This window comes from Lytechinus variegatus, chromosome 4 (genome assembly GCF_018143015.1).
Source record: "Lytechinus variegatus isolate NC3 chromosome 4, Lvar_3.0, whole genome shotgun sequence".
Taxonomy (NCBI): domain Eukaryota; kingdom Metazoa; phylum Echinodermata; class Echinoidea; order Temnopleuroida; family Toxopneustidae; genus Lytechinus; species Lytechinus variegatus.
The window spans coordinates 14,415,349-14,438,708 of record NC_054743.1 but is presented as its reverse complement, the minus strand read 5'-3'; the positions used below and the strand labels follow the sequence as shown (position 1 = coordinate 14,438,708).

At 37.6% G+C, this 23,360-nt stretch overlaps 1 protein-coding gene across 1 annotated transcript in view; it reads left to right on the top strand.

Annotated features, from left to right (window-relative positions):
* The window catches only part of LOC121412819 (transient receptor potential cation channel subfamily A member 1 homolog), a 29,694-nt gene extending 6,334 nt beyond the window's left edge, over window positions 1–23,360 (top strand). The window contains exons 4-13 of the mRNA XM_041605581.1: window positions 137–253; window positions 10,947–11,014; window positions 11,681–12,004; window positions 13,577–13,711; window positions 15,758–15,866; window positions 18,212–18,303; window positions 19,746–19,967; window positions 20,391–20,459; window positions 20,807–21,037; window positions 23,129–23,360. Of these exons, the coding sequence (XP_041461515.1) occupies window positions 137–253; window positions 10,947–11,014; window positions 11,681–12,004; window positions 13,577–13,711; window positions 15,758–15,866; window positions 18,212–18,303; window positions 19,746–19,967; window positions 20,391–20,459; window positions 20,807–21,037; window positions 23,129–23,254 (1,493 nt within the window). The 3' untranslated portion in view covers window positions 23,255–23,360. The remainder of the gene's footprint in view (window positions 1–136; window positions 254–10,946; window positions 11,015–11,680; window positions 12,005–13,576; window positions 13,712–15,757; window positions 15,867–18,211; window positions 18,304–19,745; window positions 19,968–20,390; window positions 20,460–20,806; window positions 21,038–23,128) is intronic.

Genomic DNA, 23,360 nt, shown 5'->3' with positions numbered 1-23,360 from the left:
CATGGACACCGATAATGCGTATAATAAAAACACTACTTGACATGCACCAAAGTAATAAATATATGCCTTCAATTTGAAATTGTATTATTAATGCAGTCACATAAACATTGTCCGTCTATTAACTAAATGTAAATAGATGTAGCTGAGATTGTAATGGATAGATGCATCACATTAAATGAAAATGGCGATGAAGTCACGTGCTACCTGGAACTTCTCGATGACTACTTTTCTCTTTGGGCGCAGCAGAACAAAGGTATGTATAATTGTAATCGTGTTATTTTCATTGTTTTGTTTCTTTTATTCTATAGTGATTAAACTATGATAATGGCAATAATGTCATTAATGACGTTATTATTCAAACTATGATAATGACATTTTAAATATTATTAATAATAATAATCATTATTAATATTATTAATATTAAAATTATTATTATTGCTGTTATTTATTATTATTATAGGTTTTCCCGTCTAATTTCGTCAAAATTTCAACCGATTTAATGATGTAATAGTTCAATTTGCAACTAATTCGAATGACCTATGAGATAAACATTTAAATACCCAAATACTTTATTTGATTTAATCATATTGGCACGCGATTTCATGGTTATTTCATTTAAACAAGTATAAAGATCAAGCAAATTGAAATAGCCGAAGAGATGTTTTCAAATTCGCAACGGTACCCTTCTTGCGAAGGTTTAGGAATTCAAAATCATTAATATGCGATCACTTATAGGATATGGACAGTGTTTTTCGTTTTTATTTTTATTTACTTCGTTTGAATGATTATGGAAATGGGTTTTACTTCTTAACTGGATGTTTACCATTATACTGAAATGTATCATCCATCTGAAAAACCATCATCGGAACAACAACTCGTTTTTCCACTTTCATTCAACTATAGAACGTGGTCAATACCATCCCTTCCCCACAACGATATAATTTACAATTATGTGAGATAAAAAAAAGAACAAGATGATGAAAAAAATACCTACCATTGACATAGGTCATCCACCCACTCACTGGCGGATCCAGGGGGGGGGGGGGGTGGTACACCCGGCTCGTGTCCGTGCCCCCCCTTGAGAGCCACAATTTAAAAAAAATCGTGGACCGTCCCTTATTCTTTGGTTAAAAACCTTTGGTTTTGCTCGTCAAATTCCTAGGGAAAATGCCCCCTTTTTTGGAAATCCTTGATCCGCCCCTGCACCCACTCATTAATCACTAAAAGAATAACCGTTCACAACCATATCCTATATCCTATAAGTGTTCCATGAATTACGTCTTTATCAAACATAATGGAATAAAATTATTCTAACTGAAAGATTAGAAAAAAAGGTAGGGTAAAGTTTGGAGAAAAAAAATTGTATAACGTTATAGAAGAAAAATGAACACAGAAACATGTTATCTTAATTTGGACGTTTAAAGTGCAAATATGTGTGCCGATTAATGAAATTGAAAATGGTATTTTGGGTGAAATTAAACGATCAGTTCGTCGTTGCGAAATTAAATGACGACTTTGGGCCATTAATTTGAACGAATATCCCTAAATTGAATTTCTACCAAATTCAAAGGAATGATATAGAACGGAATTAAATGATGAATAAATGAAAATGAACCATGTGTGCAGAGGGTTGACAAAATATTTCGAATTTGAAAGTCCTTTCATTAATTTAAATGCAACCCTGATAAACTTGGACGGGAATACCTATATTATTATTAATTATTAATGACATCATTGTTTAAACTATAATAATTACATTATTTGTCGCTAACCTCGATTAGCATCTTGCTATTATTTTAGCTCCAATTACCAAATGTTTTGTTTATACATGTATGTGATGTTCAATTCCAGGCGCGGATCCATGGGGGGGGGGCCGAGGGGGCCTTGGCCCCCCCCCCCCCTTCGGCGAAAAAAAAAGAGGGAAAGAAAGAGAAAAAGAGGGGAAGAGGGGAAAAAAGAAGAAAAAGAAGAAAGGAAGAAAAAAAAGAGAGGAAAAGGGGGAAAGAAAAAAGAAAAAGAGAGAGAGGAGAGGGGGAAAAGAAGAGGGGGGAGAGAGAGGAAGAGGGGGAAGGAAGAAGAGGGGAAAAAGAGAGAGGAAAGGGGGAAAAAGAAGAAAAAGGGAAGAGGGGGAAGGAAGGGAAGGAAAAGAGAGAGGAAAAGGGGAAAGAAAGAGAAGGAAAAAGAGAGGGAAAGGAAAAGGAGAAAAAAAAGAGAGGGGAAGAGGGGAAAGGAAGAGAAGAAAAGGAGAGAGAGGAAAAAGAGGAAAGAAAAGGAGGAAGAGAAGAAAAGAAAGGGGGAGGGAGAGGGAGGAAAGAAGAGAAGAAAAAAAGAGGGGAAAGAAAAGAAGAAGGGAAAGAAAAAAAAGAGAAAAAGAGGGGAAAGAAAAAGAAAAAAGAGGAAGAGGGGGAAGGAAGAGAAGAAAAAGGGAGGGGGAGGGAGAAGAAAAAAAAGAGGAAGAAGGGGAAGAGAGAGGAAAAGGAAAAAAAGAAAGAGAGGAAGAGGGAAGAAAGAAGAGGAAAAAAGAGAGAGAAGGGGGAAGAAAGGGGAAAGGAAGAGAAGAAAAGGGAGGGGGAGAGGGGGAAAAAGAGGAAGAGGGGAAAGAAAAGGAGAGAGGGGAGGAGGGAGGAAAGAAAAAAAGAGAGGGGAAAGAAACGAAGAAAAAGAAGAGGAGAAAGAAAAGAAGAAAAAAGGAGAAAAGAGGGGAAAGAAAGAGTAAAAAGAGGAAGAGGGGGAAGGAAGAGAAGAAAAGGGAGGGGAGGGGAGGGGGAGAAAAAAGAGGAAGAGGGTGAAAAGAGAGAGGAAAAGGGGAAAAAGAGAAAAAAGAGGAAGAGGGAAGAAAGGAGAGAAGAAAAAAGAAAGAGAGAAAGGGGGAAGAAGAGAAGAAAAGGGGAGACGAAGAGGGAAAGGACGAGAAGAAAAAAAGAGGAGGAGGAAAGAAAATGATGTTCGAACCAAAAGGGCGCTGAAATGATGTTCGAAGGAATGTCTAAATGCTGTTCAAACTGGGGGCAGAATTGATGTTTTGAACGGGGGGGGGGGCGAATTAATGTTCGACGTAGGGGCGCCAAATTGATGTTGGAACTGGGGGGGGGGTCAAAGTGATACTCGAGTTAGGGGGGGGGGCGAAATGGTATTCGAACTAGGGGCGCCAAATTGATGTTGGACCTACATGTAGGGGCGCCGAATCGAGTTTCGAACTAGGAGGGCGCCGAAATGATGTTCGAAGGGATGACAAAATGATGTTCGAACTGGGGGCCGAATTGATGTTCGAACGGGGGGGGGGGGGCCGAAGTGATGATCGACCTACATGTAGGGGCGCCTAATTAATATTCAACTAGGGGCGCCAAATTGATGTTGGACCTACATGTAGGGGCGCCGAACTAATATTCGAACTAGGAGGGCGCCGAAATGATGTTCGAAGTGGGGGCGCCAAATTGATGCTTGAACTAGGGAGGGGGCCGAATCGATGTTCGAGGTAGGGGGCGCCAAATTGATACTCAAACTAGGGGGCGCCGAATTGATGTTCTAACTAGGGGGGCGCAAATTAATACTCGAGCTAGGGGGGCGAAATGATATTCGAAGGGGGGGGGGCCAAATTAATGATCGACCTACATGTAGGGGCGCCGAACTGATATTCGAACTAGGAGGGCGCCGAAATGATGTTCGAAGTAGGGGCGCCAAATTGATACTCGATCTGGGGAGTGGGCCGAATCGATGTTCGAGCTAGGGGGGCGCCTATGATACTCAAACTAGGGGGGCGCCGAATTAATGTTCAAACTAGGGGGGCGCAAAATTGATACTCGAGCTAGGGGGATGATATTCGAACTAGGGAAGGCAAATTGAATTCGAAGGGATGCCAAAATGATGTTCGAACTAGGGGCCGAAGTTATGTTCGAACGGGGGGGGGGGGGAATTGATGACCGACCTACATGTAGGGGCGCCAAATTGATGTTGGACCTACATGTAGGGGCGCCGACTTGATATTCGAACTAGGAGGGCGCCGAAATGATGTTCGAAGTGGGGGCGCCAAATTGATACTCGAACTAGGGAGGGGGGCCGAATCGATGTTCGAGGTAGGGGGCGCCAAATTGATACTCAAACTAGGGGGGGGGGGGCGAAATGATATTCGAACTAGGGAAGGCAAATTGAGTTCGAAGGAATGCCAAAATGATGTTCGAACTAGGGGCCGAAGTTATGTTCGAACGGGGGGGGGGGGGGAATTGATGACCGACCTACATGTAGGGGCGCCAAATTGATGTTGGACCTACATGTAGGGGCGCCGACTTGATATTCGAACTAGGAGGGCGCCGAAATGATGTTCGAAGTGGGGGCGCCAAATTGATACTCGAACTAGGGAGGGGGGCCGAATCGATGTTCGAGGTAGGGGGCGCCAAATTGATACTCAAACTAGGGGGGGGGGGCGAAATGATATTCGAACTAGGGAAGGCAAATTGAGTTCGAAGGAATGCCAAAATGATGTTCGAACTGGGGGCCGCATTGATGTTCGAACGGGGGGGGGGGGGGCAAATTGATGATCGACCTACATGTAGGGGCGCCGAACTGATATTCGAACTAGGAGGGCGCCGAAATGATGTTCGAAGTGGGGGCGCTAAATTGATTCTTGAACTGGGGAGGGGGCCGAATCGATGTTCGAGGTAGGGGGCGCCAAATTGATACTCAAACTAGGGGGCGCCGAATTGATGTTCTAACTAGGGGGGCGCAAAACTAATACTCGAGCTAGGGGGGCGAAATGGTATTCGAAGGGGGGGCCAAATGATCGAACTAGGGGGGCGCAAAATTGATACTCGAGCTAGGGGGGATGATATTCGAACTAGGGAAGGCAAATTGAGTTCGAAGGGATGCCAAAATGATGTTCGAAGGGGGGGGGGTCAAATTGATGATCGACCTACATGTAGGGGCGCCGAACTGATATTCGAACTGCCGCCTTGTTGGCTCATTGTTCCATATATTGAAAGTTTGAAATGCCTTGGCCCTGAGGTTTTTAGGCATGGCCTTGGGGATTGATGCCTTGGTCTTGGGTATTGAAGCCTTGGCCTTGGAGGTTTGAGCCTTGACTATAACACTGATGGACATATTGATAGATATTATTTACAGAAATTTTGAAGTTTACTTGCAAGCACTATAAGAAATAAATGTTCAGAATTGAACCCCGAAGGGTTGATGGAAAATAAGCACCCTATGGGTTAAAAAATTGAACCCCTGATTTGGGGTTCAAAAATTGAACCCTGCGGTTGGGGTTCATTTTTGCACCCTGCGGGTTCAAAATTGCACCCCTAGGGGTTCAATTTGAAATTTAGGGGTGCAGTTTTGAACCCGCAGGGTGCAAAAATGAACCCCAACCGCAGGGTTCAATTTTTAAACCCCATCATCTTTTTCATGATTTAGGAAACATGAATAGAGTGTCCCGTTCTAGGTCTAAATCTAGATTTTTTCCGCTCGCACTTCGCGCTCGCATCAATTGATTTGATTTGATTTATTGTTTTCTTCTGCATCCATAACATTCGTATAATACATTTTTCACAACATAAAAACCATAATATGTTAGCACTTTTGGCATGAATCATAAATAATGAGTACTAAAAAAATAATTCCAGGCAAAAATGATTAACTATATGATATTCACAATTCGCAGGAGGATTGTCATCATAAGCAGATTGCTTGAAAAAATGACAATCCCAAACTTATACTAATTGAATTAATACATTTATAAAGCAGAATTGGCATATATTTTCAAATACGAAACATGAATTCATGCAATGTTATAGTATGAAGATGATAAAGCTAAGGGTGACGGTGATATGATGATGATGTTGATGATGATTATGATGATGGCCATGGAGATGATGGTGGTCATGATGAAGATATTGGTAATGACTAAATCGAAGGAGGAATAAATTCACGATAAAAAGGATATGACACAAAAATTTTACTTCAAATATTCTGATAATAACATAGATTTAACGTTTGCCTTAAATGAGTGAAGAGACGAAGATTGTTTTACAGACTCTGCTGGTAGAGTTACACAAATCTGGACCATGGTGTCTTATGGATTTCTGCGCAATAAGCAGTTTGGGGTTGATTAAATGGAAATTAGAAGTTACGGGTAGGGTATGAATGAATAGATGTATTCAGAGAATAAAAATTGTGGAATGAAGGTAGGTGGGAGCATATTATTTACGTACTTAAACATAAGTAGTAAACTTTGAAGTGTATTTATGTCAAATACTGCATTAGAGTCTTTAGTTTATGGAATAATGGATTTGTGTGTGATAAATATTGGGAATCAGTACAGATTCGAATTGCTTTTTCTGTAATTAAGTAAATTGTATTAAAGTTTTCCATTCTTTATGTAAAAATGTCAAAAATTTTCAGCTCGCGCTTCGCGCTCGCATTGTTTAATTGATGAAATACGTAATGTCTTCATGTCTAAATGCAAGCAGTCCTTAAAAGGCACTTTTCGATCAGTTCAAAACGTATACAAACATTTTCTGCTCGCGCTTTGCACTCGCATTACTCATCTTTTTCATGATTTAGGAAACATGAATAGAGTGTCCCGTTCTAGGTCTAAAACTACAATTTTTCCGCTCGCACTTCGCGCTCGCATCAATTGTTTAGTTATACTGTATAGCTATCCTGTTCATGATTACAAAAACTGATTATTCATTTTTCCATTCTTTATGTAGAAATGTCAAAAATTTTCAGCTCGCGCTTCGCGCTCGCATTAGTTGATTAATGAAATTTGTAATGTCTTCATGTCTAAATGCAAGCAGTCCTTAAAAGGCACTTTTCGATCAGTTCAAAACGTATACAAACATTTTCTGCTCGCGCTTTGCACTCGCATTACTCATCTTTTTCATGATTTAGGAAACATGAATAGAGTGTCCCGTTCTAGGTATAAAACTACAATTTTTCCGCTCGCACTTCGCGCTCGCATCAATTGTTTAGTTATACTGTATAGCTATCCTGTTCATGATTACAAAAACTGATTATTAATTTTTCCATTCTTTATGTAGAAATGTCAAAAATTTTCAGCTCGCGCTTCGCACTCGCATTATTTGATTAATGAAATATGTAATGTCTTCATGTCTAAATGCAAGCAGTCCTTAAAAGGCACTTTTCGATCAGTTCAAAACGTATACAAACATTTTCTGCTCGCGCTTTGCACTCGCATTACTCATCTTTTTCATGATTTAGGAAACATGAATAGAGTGTCCCGTTCGAGGTCTAAATCTAGAATGTTTCCGCTCGCACTTTGCGCTCGCATCAATTGTTTAGTTATACTGTATAGCTATCCTGTTCATGATTACAAAAACTGATTATTCATTTTTCCATTCTTTTAATATGTAGAAATGTCAAAAATTTTCAGCTCGCGCTTCGCGCTCGCATTATTTGATTAATGAAATATGTAATGTCTTCATGTCTAAATGCAAGCAGTCCTTAAAAGGCACTTTTCGATCAGTTCAAAACGTATACAAACATTTTCTGCTCGCGCTTTGCACTCGCATTACTCATCTTTTTCATGATTTAGGAAACATGAATAGAGTGTCCCGTTCGAGGTCTAAATCTAGAATGTTTCCGCTCGCACTTTGCGCTCGCATCAATTGTTTAGTTATACTGTATAGCTATCCTGTTCATGATTACAAAAACTGATTATTAATTTTTCCATTCTTTATGTAGAAATGTAAAAAATTTTCAGCTCGCGCTTCGCGCTCGCATTATTTGATTAATGAAATATGTAATGTCTTCATGTCTAAATGCAAGCAGTCCTTAAAAGGCACTTTTCGATCAGTTAAAAGGTAAACAAACATTTTCTGCTCGCGCTTTGCGCTCGCATTACTCATCTTTTTCATGATTTAGGAAACATGAATAGAGTGTCCCGTTCGAGGTCTAAATCTAGAATTTTTCCGCTCGCACTTTGCGCTCGCATCAATTGTTTAGTTATACTGTATAGCTATCCTGTTCATGATTACAAAAACTGATTAAAGTTTTCCATTCTTTTAATATGTAGAAATGTCAAAAATTTTCAGCTCGCGCTTCGCACTCGCATTATTTGATTAATGAAATATGTAATGTCTTCATGTCTAAATGCAAGCAGTCCTTAAAAGGCACTTTTCGATCAGTTCAAAACGTATACAAACATTTTCTGCTCGCGCTTTGCACTCGCATTACTCATCTTTTTCATGATTTAGGAAACATGAATAGAGTGTCCCGTTCGAGGTCTAAATCTAGAATGTTTCCGCTCGCACTTTGCGCTCGCATCAATTGTTTAGTTATACTGTATAGCTATCCTGTTCATGATTACAAAAACTGATTATTAATTTTTCCATTCTTTTAATATGTAGAAATGTCAAAAATTTTCAGCTCGCGCTTCGCGCTCGCATTATTTGATTAATGAAATATGTAATGTCTTCATGTCTAAATGCAAGCAGTCCTTAAAAGGCACTTTTCGATCAGTTCAAAACGTAAACAAACATTTTCTGCTCGCGCTTTGCGCTCGCATTACTCATCTTTTTCATGATTTAGGAAACATGAATAGAGTGTCCCGTTCTAGGTCTAAATCTAGAATTTTTCCGCTCGCACTTTGCGCTCGCATCAATTGTTTAGTTATACTGTATAGCTGTCCTGTTTATAATTACAAAAACTGATTAAAGTTTTCCATTCTTTATGTAGAAATGTCAAAAATTTTCAGCTCGCGCTTCGCGCTCGCATTATTTGATTGTTGAAATCTTTAACGTCTTCATGGCTAACTGTATGCAGTCTTTAACAGGACTGGTAGGCCTACCTTTCCAATCAGTTCAAAACGTTTATCAAAAAATTATACTCGCGCTTCGCGTTCGCAGTATTGCAGGCACATCTTTTTTCAGAATGTTCAAATTTTAGGAAAAAATGCATACAATTTAAAAAAAAATTGCTCGCGCTTCGCGCGGTCATTATAAAATAAGGATTATGATATTATACATTTATGTTGATTTAGAGAATAAAGCTAAGAGGTGACTTATAGGACTACCCCCTTCAAAGAAACAAACGAAAAAAAAACATCTTCGAGCGGCCGATCGGGGAAAATGTGGCCCCTTTATTGGCGAAGGCTGAATCCGCCCCTGATTCATGTGCTTATGAAATAAGATAATTCAACATGCATTTAAGGCACTTATGATTGCCTGGGGGAGGGAGGGGCCGCCATTGGCGGCGGAAGCCAAAAAATGTAGGGGGTGTGCACTTGAATTTTTGGGATGGACACAGGTACAAAATTGGACAAGCGCCCCCCAAAAAGGTTATCAACCTAAATTTTAGGAGTTGCTAAACCAAAAATTTTTGACAAGCAAAAAAAAAGAAAAAAAAGGCCATCAACCTGGGGGGGGGGGGGGACAACAAACGTTTCAGGGGAGTCCACGTGAATTTAGGGGGGAACCAGGAAAACAAATTGCCCAGCCAAAAAAAAAAAAAGTTTATCATAAACAAATTTAGGGGGGACCGTCCCCCGTCTAAAATTTAGGAGGGGACACGTCCCCCCCCCCGCTTCCGCCGCCTATGGGGGCCGCCATTTTTCCGAAAAGTACACAGGGGCGCCAAAATCAGGTCGAATTTGGGCCCCCCTCCCTTCGAAATCCTGGATCCGCGCCTGATTCAATTCCATGTAATTGTACCTGACATTGATATATTTGGTATCTAATTCAATTCATTCAATTACTTTTCATTATTTTCATTCTCATTTTAGACTAGATTGCGTTCTTGTTGTTTCTATTTGTAAATGTATTACATTGTTGTAAAATTACATTTTCCTTTTATGTATTCCCCGCCTCTTTTACCCTTATAGATATTTCATTCGATTTATGTAACTTTCTTGTAGTATTTTGAAAACTGGTTCGTTTTTATTCGTATGCATAAGCGTGTTACTTCTATAAAAACATATAAAAACGGAATTTCTTTTATAGAATTTAATATTGTTTGCATTGCTTCGGTCAATGTTATTTTCACTCATACTTATAATAAAATCCCTCTGCTGTCTTCGCATCATAATCCTATATAATTGTACCTGACATTGATATATTTGGTATCTAATTCAATTCATTCAATTACTTTTCATTATTTTCATTCTCATTTTAGACTAGATTGCGTTCTTGTTGTTTCTATTTGTAAATGTATTACATTGTTGTAAAATTACATTTTCCTTTTATGTATTCCCCGCCTCTTTTACCCTTATAGATATTTCATTCGATTTATGTAACTTTCTTGTAGTATTTTGAAAACTGGTTCGTTTTTATTCGTATGCATAAGCGTGTTACTTCTATAAAAACATATAAAAACGGAATTTCTTTTATAGAATTTAATATTGTTTGCATTGCTTCGGTCAATGTTATTTTCACTCATACTTATAATAAAATCCCTCTGCTGTCTTCGCATCATAATCCTATATAAGTTTTCTTCCACTGATTGGTTATTTTCTTGGTAACTTATAGCTATTGCTTTCGACCATTCGGGTATATATACATGCGTAACAGTTAAAATATGAATAAAACAAGAGGTTTACTGTTGAAGCGGGAAAATTTCATTCACATTCTCTATTCATCGTGCTATCATTATGTATGTTATTAATGATATTGTATATTATCATCATCATAACCATCATTTTATTTTGTTTTGTTATCGTCGATAAAATAATGAAGCTACTATAGATATAATTGTTTTACTTCATCAATATTACGAATTTTGTCAGCATTATCATGTTTATTATCATAATTTTTATCTGAGAAGTAGTAGTAGTGGAAGTAGTTATAATAGTTAAGGTAGTAGTTGCAATATTCACATCGTTATCATTATGCAAAATTATAGTGGAAGTAGTAGTCGTTGTCGTAGTTATCATGGTTGTAGGTGGTAAGCGGTATCCCATCAGATTATTGTTCGATTTATTTATTTTATTACAATAGACAATACTGACGTCTTTGACAACGTGGGAAAGCTACTAAGATATGGTAATCGCCCATTGGCCCTTATGGTAAGCATATACTCATCCCTAATTTTTAGCAATGAAAATATTACTAGGACGTATTTAAGACTATAATAATAATAATCTATTTATTCATTTATCTATTAGTGCATGTTTATTCAGGTACAGGATTTTTTTTCATCAATAACCCGATGAAAACATCACAAGGATAATACCAAAAATCATCAAACATACATTTAAATAAAATCAATATGCAATATTATGCAGTTAAATATACTATCTCGGTCATATAAATCCCTATTGATCGTAATTATCAAACATTATATTTTTGAGAGACGGTATTGTGTGATTTGGGAAATAACGTAATTCGAAAGAGACGACTCTGTGTTCACTTTTTCAATTTAATCAGGAGAGATACATGATCATCTTCAACAAACTCCTGTATATAATGTGGGATAACATTAACACAATAAATATAAGGGCCAGACCTGTGCCGAACCTGGGATGTAAGTCGGCCTTCGGTCCCCTCATACCCCATTTTGTTTTACTAATTAGCTTATTAATAATGTAATTTTATATCATTGTCTGTTAGTGGTAACCTTTGCTTATTTATTATTTTTTAGTTATTTTTAAGAATCATTAGTCTAAATACATGTGTAGGATTAAAACCGTAACCAATCGTTTTTACGTTGACTTGAAAAATCTTTCTCCCAGCAAGAACAAGTGCGCCACGTCCATCTTCTGACCCATCCTCTCTCCATCAAGCTCATCGAACACAAATGGCGAGTCTTTGGATTCGCAATGAACTTGGTCTCGCTCCTTGTGTATATCATCTTTCTAATTTTTCTCACTGGATACGTGTTGGTGAATCCTCCTTCTTTCTACTTCACGTTCTACAATGAAACCTACGTCGATTGGTTCTACGATCCGAGCAAGCTGTTACCTGATGAAACGTATTCTGATGCTGCAAAGTATTTCTTTGGGAGTAACAGTGCTGCATTCCTGTTGACGTTGGTTGTCCTCAATGTTATCAAAGAGGTAATTGATCACGTTTCAGTCTTGGAAGTCTTGGAACAGTCTATACAGCCTTTAATAATTCTACGTTCCTATCATTCAGTATGAATCAGTGTTATTCTCCCAAAATTGCGCAAAAAATAATGCAGCTCTACACTCTGTTTATTGAATTCATTTCGATACAGAAAAAAGCTATATAAAACTTACCGCAAAATTATGCTGGCGCAAATATTTACTACTGAATGATACGCGCCGTATAAGCTAACACAGCAGCAACAGCAGTATCCTTTCTTATTAGAATGAGTATATCGATACAATTCATGAAGATAGAAGAGTTTCAAATCTCTATTCACCTGTTTCTGTCTTACATTCAACACACACCCTCACACCACATACGATTACTCACTCTCCCACACACACGTTGTCTGTCACCCTTTTCATATTGTTTCGATGATTATCATTCTTTTCAACCCGGATAGGAAAGGTCTATTTTGATAGACAGTACTCCTTCGGGTATCATGATCGCTGCGTGACAAAAATTTGACAGATATTGTTTTGATGTAACCTTCCAGAATGGTCGAGTTTTAGGTTAATGGTGATTTCAGTAGGGGAAGGCGGGGTAAGTTGAGCATAGGGGCAAGTTGAGCCACCAGCCCCAGGCCAATAATGAATGAGTCAGACATTGTGGTGGTGTCATGTATTGATGACCCATAGCATAACCCCTAACCCCACCATATTGTTTTCAACTTTGAAACAAAAAGTAGTTTTTTAGAGGGAAAAATATGAATTTCAGCCAAAAAAGTAAAAAAATAGTGTGAAATAGATAAGTGCTTTATAAACACACATGTCTTTAAATATAATAAAGACATGATAACAACATTATTAGTCCAGGTATGGATCTTCATTCTTGTCATAGTCTTTTATGATGGATGCATAATTTAAATGTGTGGATACAAAATTATCGCACTAAGTTCGGACTGGGGTAAGTTGAGCCAAACAGCATGGGGCAAGTTGAGCCATGGTAATTCCTATGGTAATGTATCTTAAAAAACAAACAAACCATAAAAATCGATTGAAATGCTGGCTGAAAGGAGCAAATTTACATGACTGCTCTTTTCCTTTTAAAGGATGTTAGTATTTATAGAGAATTAGCAAGTGAAAAGACTTTAAACAAAAATTGACATGCTGGTTCTCCCCTCATACATTTTGTACATAGTTTTTGTGGCTCAACTTACCCCAGAAGGTGGCTCAAACTTACCCCATATATGGGGCAAGTTGAGCCATTTGACATCGTTTTTTTCAAAGGTCACGATGACGTTCAGTGTGGGGATAGAAAGTTATATATAGGTGGGAAATATTTCAGAAGAATTAAATTTCAAGGCAAGGTACTTATTTCGACAAGATTATTAATCTTATCAATTCTAACATGCATTTGTTCTATATATGTATAGGTAAGGTCCAGGATGAATCGGCAAAGAAGTGCATTTTCAATTTAGCAGTGAAAGTTGATAGGCAAATAAATTGCTTCAGATTTTCGCTTTGTTCAACATGTTCAAAGACATGTTAATGTTTAATCTTCCGTGTATTTTCCTGTAGGTATTTCAGTTGTACAGCCAAGGACAGAGTTACTTTAATTACCAAAGTCTTTTAGAGTGGTCTATCTACGTGTTGACATTCTGTCTCGTAATACCAGTCAGTGAAGCCCGATACGAAGAATACGTGTTAAGACAGGTATAGTACAGTGCACTATATAATAGTTTTCTGGAGAATGTTTTGTTATCTTATTTATAGTTGCGATACGGTGACAAATATAGATGCTTAGAAATATTTATATTTCAATCAATAGAATAACAATTCACAGAACAAAGTGCTGAAAATTTAATCAAAATTGGATACTTTAACAAAATTTTTGAATTTTGAAGATTTGCATCATTCCGATGAAGCAGTTTTAGGCATGTCTTTATTAATTAAAGTGTTATAGTAGGAGGTAAACCTTTGTTTGTTAAAGAACTTTTTAGAGCTGGTTTATGGTACATCTCAGACTTATATGACAGTGAAGGTAAACTTATAGATTTCAATATATGGATGAAAAGAGGAGTGGAAAAGAAATTTTATATGAAATGGTGTTCAGTTGCTTCAGCCATTCCAAAAATATTGAAGTTAAGATGCCTTCATAATCAAGGAGAGTTAACAGTTCTAAAACTTGTATGTAATTTCAAAGGCAAAGATATAGACTTTAGGAAGTTGACAACACAGATTATCAATTTAATTTTAAAAGGCATACTTTTTGAGGATCCAACATCAGAAATTTACTGGAGCAATAAATATAATATAGAAAAATATAGATGGAAAACTATCTATAAAATGCCTTTTGTGTTTTTAACGGATACTAAGAGTAGAACTTTTCAATATAAAATAAACACAAGAACACTCCTCTTAAATAAAAGATTATATAAAATGAAAATTGTAGAATCTGAATTATGCACCTTTTGTAAACAAGAGGCGGAAACAACAGAGCATCTTTTTACAGAATGTCAGCATGCATGTACCTTTTGGGAAGAGTTTTTGAAATGGTGGTATACAAAATTTGATATCAATTTACAACTAAATGATGAAGATATTATTTTTGGTATATCTGATAGAAGACCACATAAATCACTTATGAATCAATGCTTAGTTGTAGCTAAACAAATGATATATGCATGCAGACACTTGAATATTTTACCGTCCTTTGATTTGTTCTTTGTAAAGCTTAAACGAATATACAAAATAGAAAAACAAATTGGCATTCAGAATAAACAATTATCAAAGTTTGAAAAGAAATGGAAAACTCTACAGCCCTCTTTCATGTAATAGTTTGGGCAGCTTGATGGAAAACGAAATCAAATGTGTCATCATAACCATTCATTCCTGAAATGTTTTCTTTTTTTCCTTTCTTTTTAATTTGTTTTGTATTTTATTTCATTTTGTATATAATATGTACAGTATAATGTATAATGATTATGTTTGTTATATGTATAAGAAGTTATGGATAATAAAAAAATCACTGAAAGAAAAAAAAATGTCTTTATTAATATTTATTTAGGTAGGCAGATTATGTATTGTATTTTATGCTATGAAATTAGGTTTATTCATTTTTTTTTCTAGTGCTAAAACGATTGACAACTGATTAAGCGCATTAGTTATTCATAGCTGCAACCGATTTCATCAAATGGAGACGTCTTATTTGCACATTCATGAAAAAAATGATGCAATTATGATTTCATGCAATAGCATAAGAAAAAGGAAAGTGGGGATATGACATCATCAACTCATCTTATGAATGTTTATGAAAACATGCCTAAAACTGTTTCAATTGAATAATGCAAATATCAAAAATTCAATTACTTAGATATTTGCTATCAATTTCTAATGATTTTTTTAAGCATTTTGCTCTGTGAATCTAACTCTATTTAGTTAGCTAGCTTAATAGCTTTAGGAGCTAGGAGATTTCTTTACTTTTTACACAAATTTGTATCTGCCTTTATTGACATATAAACGACGAAACAAGGTTTCAAACATCAAACGTGATTTTGTGAGCTAATATGAGGAGAGGAGTGCTGTTTGATAATTATTATCATATTCAAATTAAATATCACTGTTTTTATTGTAATGATATATTGTATTATGCATGGCCTGCTTTCCAACAACTTATGTGGCTTCTTTCTTTATATTAAGCGTTATGTTAAACTTAAATTAGGAAATCTTGTTATTAATCAAATAACTTTACTGCCACAGAAATGGCAATGGCAGTGTGGTGCATTGGCTATTTTTCTGGCATGGATCAACCTCACCCTCTACGTTCGACAAACATCAACCCTCGGTATCTACGTCATCATGTTTGAAGGTATTGCCCACTGAAATATGGTTGCACGTCTCTGACTGACCAGTTCAACTAATATCGTAGGATCCCGTGACCCAGCAATAATGGCGTAATATATACAGTACATATAGCACATAATATAAACATTTTAATTCTTTTCACGAAGGTAAAACATCATTAGTTATCTCAGATTCCTTATCGCCAAGTTGGGTACTCTGGGCTGCAGCCCTTACGGAGAAAAATAAAACCCGTTGTAAACATATCTTTAATATAATTATGAAAGTCATTGAATGGCCTATCAAATGGCAAAGCCTTGAATTATTATTATTAGCAATTTCATTTCCTGTGATCATATTAAAAATAAATCTCATTTGTAGATACTCATCTAGATAAACAGAAGTGTGCATCCCCATGTTGATCTTCATGTAAGAGGAATTCGTGCATGTAGATCTTAGAGCAAAGAGTTTCAGGATGACTGATGTTCAATGAAACAAGGAGTTCTGCATAAAAAACAAGATATGAAATACAAGGCATTTTTTTATTTTGTTTTGGCGGATTTACAATGCGTTTCAGAAAAAAGGTAATTCAAATCTAGAGGGCTGATATTCGAATCATATTTTGTTTTGTAAAATAACTGTTCATGTATTTAAACAGTTTAAACGAGAAACTTGTCAGCTTTCTATCGGTCCCTTATTTGTACCATAATGTGTCACGCATTAACGAATTAATTGACGTCAAAACAACTGGTGCAGATACCATATTTTCCAAGTTTTGGTAAAGGGGGTAAAATGTGAGCTTGATAAAATAAAATGTTTTCCGATGTCATTTTTGGAATGAAGAGTCAAGTCATTCCTATGAAATAAAGATTTAAAGTTCAATGTCTTACCTGTACTTCTTATTCACACACACGTTCAACATGTCTACTCTCCTTTGCACACATAGCTGACAGCGTGGAAGGATGTCTTGGACAGCTCGTCACACCATTGCCCAATCATTGCGCTAAGCATCCACCTCATGTCGAGTTCGGCCCTGAAAATCATCAAACATCTTGTTTTTTAAGTGTCCCCAAAGGAAATAATCACAGGGCGTGAGGTCAGGCGATCTTGGTGGCCATTCTACGTCATGGCTGAGGGCAAGTATTCGATGTTCAAAGAGTTCTCTATCTCGAACGAGGTTAGAACGATGGGCAGGAGCGCCATCCTGAATCCACCAAAGATGCATGTATACCACACGATCATGTCTCTCAAAATGTTGGTTCAACTGTGGTACGATTCCCTCGTCAATCATTTGCTGGTATATTTGACTATTTGCATCCCTTTGAAAGAAAAGTACCCATGCAATCACTTGGCCATTTCGCACAATCCGACCCACACAGTCTATTTTTTGTCGGCTCATTCGCGGATGTCGAGCCAATGCATACTCAACAATGTTATGATTATTCACCTTGCCATTCATGGCGAACGCAGCTTCATCGCTTACTACAAGATTCCTCAAGAGATTTGCATCTCTGTCTTGATGGCCTATGAGCCATCTAGAAAATGCTAGCCGCCTAGGAAAGTCTCCTAAGAGCTGAGGGCGCACATGCATCCGATATGGATGCATACGGAGGTCGTTTTTCCTGATCCTGTTAAATGTTTACGTAGACAGTCTGAATCCATTTCGTCTTGCTCTCGTATTCCTTGGTTGTTCCGTTAGGTGTTGTCGTACAGGTGCGATGTTTTCTTCTGAACGTGCTGTGCGGGTTCTTCCAAAGTTTCCATTGTTTCTGTTGAGGCTGGTGCCATACTCCCGATATTTTTTTCAAGTTTGCCCATATTGTTGTGTGCTGGGGGATCTCTTTCAGGGAAAAGTTCTCTGAAAGCTTCCCGAATCCTCTGCAGGCTACCTGTCCGGTGAAAACTGGTCACCAAGACGATGAGCTTATGTCTGTTTCTCTCTACCCTTTTTCCAATAGTAGAGAGAAACAGACATAAGCTACTTGCCTGACTGGAAAAGGCAACCCTTTTAGTGTTGCATTCATTTCCAAAGTTAACAAAAAGCCATTCAAAGAAGCCATTTTAAAACCAAAAGATTGTTGCCAGCTCAGGCATCGACGAAAGTATTTACATCATTCAGCCTCTGCCTTTTCACCAAGTTCAAAAACTGAAAAAAAAAAACGGTATCTGTACTTGTTGTGTTAATTCGGTCATGCGTGACACGAATGGTACAAATAAGTTATCAATGAAAAGCTGAGGAGTTCCTCTTCTATATCTAAGCAAAATCAATTTACAGAATAAAATGGGGTTGAATATTGGCCCCCTAGATTTGGGTTACCTTTTTCTGAAAAGCACTGCATGCCTATATGTATTTTTTTTCCAATTTCTATTCAGTTGTTCTTCTCAGTACTGTTCAATTTCTTGTCGTCATCTTGCTCTTGATTGTGGCATTTGCTTTGGCCTTCAACGCCTTACTTTTAAATCAGGTAAATGAGTTTCGTTAAAGCTTTACTCTTATTCTAAAGAATAACTAGGTTATAAGTACAGGTTTGTCATCTTCAATTTCGCGAACAAAGATATCTTCGATCCAGAATCCCTAACTCCAAAAAGGTAACAATTATTCATAAACAGAGAGGGGACAGAATAACGAGAGAGTTGGGATGAGGTAACAGATGTAAAAAATATGTTGGCAATATTTAGAAGGCACAGGGGATGAACTTAAGTTCTTACATTAAACAAACATAGAATAGGGTACCATAAACAGTGGAGGGGACATGATTTATGCTTTATATCGTTCTGTGACTCTGGGCAATCTGTTATTTCAGTATATTAAATCAAGAATGACACATCATCTTTGAATCTGAATCAGAATAAAGTAGATATCTTTCATGAATTATGCTCCTTTTATCCAGATTATAGCATAATAATTCTACATTTGAATTCGATACCCTTTTAACACTACAGTGTGTATCAAAATAAGTTTACACTTAGAAAAATCCTGTTAAAAATTATACATTTGTAATATCCTGATTTTTTTTCTCCACATTTAAACATCGGTACAGATCCATTCAAGGAAATGACGATATAACTGTCGAAAAATATTTCCGCTTGAGTGAGCACCACTTAGTTTTGAAAAGTTAGTGAAAAATGATTTGCTCAGAGCTTTGAAAAAATTACGCGAATAAAAGTAAAACTTAATCATGAAGAACACGGTGAATTTAGCAGTAAACTTGATTTGAAGATATCTTTTACCTATTTAACTAATTTCCTTGCCCGAAACACTTCAAAGAGTGCACTGCGCCCCACACACCGAGGCCATCTTGACGATATTTGCTTTACACTGAGCTGTGATTTACCTGAAATGGCTTAGGCTTGATTTTCATTTTGTTAATCAATGTCAAGCTTGGAAAAGGTGTGGAGAAACAAGTATTAAATAAAGAATGACATGTAAACCCACTTTAAATTATACAAAAATGCTGGAGATGTCTCATATAAACTTGTGTTCAGATTTAGTGATGTCCTCAGATCCAGCTGGCACAAAAAGGGTAAAGGATGTGCTTACTACATGTAATTGTTGAAATTTCAATTCGGGTGGCAAAATTGAATGTATCTGTTTTATTTCAATTGACTAAATGTGCAAGGGAAATGTATGAGAAATGCTTCGAAGGGTAAATTCTATTTTGCCCTTTCCCCTTGACACAGCGTGAAAACATTTCTGCGAGTTTTACAAGAATGGACAGTGCTTACTCAAGTGCAACATTCTGTCAAAACTTTTACTTTCATTGGATAGATGAGACCCAAACCTAAGATTATATGTGAAAAAATTACCCACATGTTGTATATTTCTTAATTCCCAGGGCCTTTCCAAAGTGTAATTTTCTTGTGATACGCACTGTAGTACTTCTATTATCAATTTACCCATCTCCAGACTGATTTCCATTCGTTCGGGAACGCCTTTCTTCGAACGTTTGCCATGACGACAGGAGAGCTGGATTTCAGTCGGATGTTTCACTCTCAGAACTACCTTGGGACTACGAATGACAGCCCAGTCGAAGAGTACATTCTGACTGCTGTCTTCTCAAACACCATCACCAGCATCACCTTTGTTGTCTTTGTCATCACGATGCCCATCATTGCCATGAACTTGTTGGTAAGAAGAATTTGTATTTTAGTGTATCTTAGTCAGCAGACTTTGAATTGATACGTTTGCGGTTCGGTCATTTAATTCATGTTTCAATTCCGAGGATGAATTTGACATCATCGAATTTACCAGCACATTTCCTGTGCCACATCTATAACTTTATTGTCTCAATAGCGAATATTACATTAAAGTTCTTTAAATTAGGGAATCCGCAGCATAGCAGCAGGAGTAGTAGCAACATCTTTTGATTTGTTTTTATATAAGATTTTTTCGAAAGTGATAGTACCTGTAGAAATCTTGAATTAACTTCTTGGTTTTTTAAAATATTATAAACATGATATTCTTTATTTCTGTCCAAAACAAATAAGATAACAAATTTTAACTCTTTAATCTCGGGTGATAATGAATGAAGTTATTCAATGTTTTTCACAGGTTGGTGTGGCCGTTGAGGATATTCACCGCATAAGGCAGAAGGCAACATTCTATTACATGAAGTTAAAGGTGGGTTTTCATTCTTGTCTTATAGACGTCATATGTATCCTATATCTGTTCATTGCCTTTACACAATATAATTTTGTATATCGTCCATCAGACCGTCGCCTGATATTACAAAGTTATTCAAGGAAAAGGTTATGAAAAGTCATGTAAATTACGAAGTGTTTCCCTGTTCATTAGAGTCAAGTCAAGAAGCTTTTGATAGTTCCCAATTTGGTTTCTTTTGTGCCTTGTAATACGCCTAAACTTCGCTTGTCATTTCCATGTTGTGCTTTGAAATCATCTATGCTTAATTACATTAAAACGTTTTATGTAATAGCAAAGTTTATTTGTGGTATTGAATTTTTGCTCAGGTGGATCGTGTAATATCAGGAGAGAATATGGCTTTTGGTACCCCACTATGTAAATACGTCATAAGATGGCTTCCTATCACGGTCCAGTCAATGAACATGCGACTTTCACGTCAATCCAGAGCAGCAAGGTTTCGTTCTTGGTTTACTTCTGTCTTCGATTTTGAAAAGCTTCGAGAAAGCGTTCGAGAGGTCTGTTTGAAGAACCAGGAGAGAAAAGAACTTCGCGCAAAGGTAATTAATGTAGGAAGAATTTATCTAATACGCAAGTAGCAGATTGTGGTGGTGGTGGTTTAGAGTAAAATAAGACATTTTCACTACCTTGGGAGTTTCTGGAAGCACAAGCGAAGTCCATTGCACCAATTTCGGTACCCCTTTGACGCCTTACATACACACGCACACCCTCACACACACACACGCTCACACATCCCATACACTCACTCGCACGGTCATATCAAATACACACATGTACGCGGTTCCAAACAGCCACGAGACACACAAACTCACACCCCCACGAACCCGGCAAATTCACACACACACGCACACACACACTCCCACATACACCCTTCCGAAAACTGAAAAAAAAGGGAATGACGAAGACAAGAGATGACCTACCATAGTAGGATAAGACAAAGAATGTTGCCGGGGGGGGGGGGCCACTTCCATTTACGAGTGGATACCATGCGCGACCATGTGGTCTCGAAAAGCACCCTTAACACGTAATTTCCATATTCTGAAAATGCACCCCTTAACAAGTATTGGCGTGTGAAACCCTACCCTTAACAAGTAGTGGAAACAAAACGATACTCTTGGCAAATATTCCCTGAAATGAACCCCTAAACAAGTACAGGAATGATTTATTGTTATGGGTCCTTTGGTTGTCGGCTTTACCTTATTTGGTTTAGTACGACCCCACCTTCTACACCTCGCGCAAATATAGGACTCTAAACACGCAGTGTTGGGGCAAAAAAGGACATCCTTTATAAAAAAATTTAATTTTGTTTTATCATCCCCGCAAATTCGACCCTAAACACGTAATTTTCCTAGCGAAATAGATACCCTTTTTTTCATTATTTTTGTGTTTTTGACACCCTTTTCACGTTACGTACGTAACGTGCCCTATCGTGAAAAGGACATCCTTTTTACGTGTTTTTTGGCTGCGCATGGTATCCACTCGTCAATGTAAGTGGCCCCCCCCCCGGGGAATGTTGCCAAAGTGCTTCTGGTACTGAAGGTCAATTGATTGCGAATTTTACCCGAGTATAATGTTCAAAATGAAAGATAGCGAGATAACTCGATATGATGCTTTTTAGGAGATGGGATGTGTTGTTTTGAAGTTGAAAAAAGGCGTAGGAATTAATGTTGTATGAGTCGGATCACGCACAGCAAAAACTGTGGTGTTAAGCGGTGTACATAGAGGACCACACCAGTTATTTTACAACGGTGTTAAATTGACAGTGTTAGTTTAACACCTATAGGTGTCATTACAACACCTTCGGTTGTTAAATTTACACTCTTTGGTGTTATGTTCAATCTCTAGTACCCTTTTTACACAGGATTTTCTTAGCCCCGGACTATCGCTAACCCCGTTCTATCCTTAACCCCGTACTATTTTTTTTCCTTTTCACACATGCCAAATTGTTATTGCTAACCCCGGATAAGGAATGCTTGCTTTTCACACACGAACTAGTGGTTTTTGTCGACCATTCGTAGTACAAGTACTTCACTCGTACACTTTTTACACACGCTAAAATTTCCTTAACCCCGTACTATAGGTGGGGTTAAATTGCCATTTAGCACCACCTATAGTACGGGGTTAAGCTTAGCCCACTTTCGTTTTACACTAGCGATCTTAACCATGTTAACCCCGTACTATCGCTCTTAGCACCGCAATTGCTGGGATAACCCTGCTTTTTTGCAGGGCCAAATAATCCCGTACTAAAGGTGGGGTTAGCCCACTTTGCAAAAATGCTGTGTAAAAAGAAAGTGGGCTAAGCTTAACCCCGTACTATAGGTGGGGCTAAATGGCAATTTAGCCCCACCTAGTACGGGGTTAAGGAAATTTTAGCCTGTATAAAAAGGGTATGGGTGTGGTTTCAACACCTCAAATGTGGTCCTCTATTAGCACCAACTGGTGTCGGTTTTCACAACACAGTTTTTACAGTGCGCGATTAACGAATACTGTTTTATTCAAGGCGATGGTGGCTGAAACTAATAACATATATAACCGAAAATCGGACGAGGCTTTATTTTCCATTTACTACACTGCGTTAGCATGTCACCTTATCATTCATGTTTCTATGTTTCGTTTTTTCTGCACTGCAGAGTTCATCTAGCAGTCAGGGTGACCAGACCGATGGTGGAACTGACCAAACCGTACTTCAAAAGCTACGTCAACTGCGAGACGAAATCGATGGAATGATAGGTCAAGTTGAACATAGTACTGCCTAAATGTATAGGCAAAGTAAACAGAAACGGCGAGCGGAATTATGCACGTCTGTGCTAAATATTCATTCTACAGATGTCTTTCTCGAGTTTCCACTCCCTTTAATTGTTC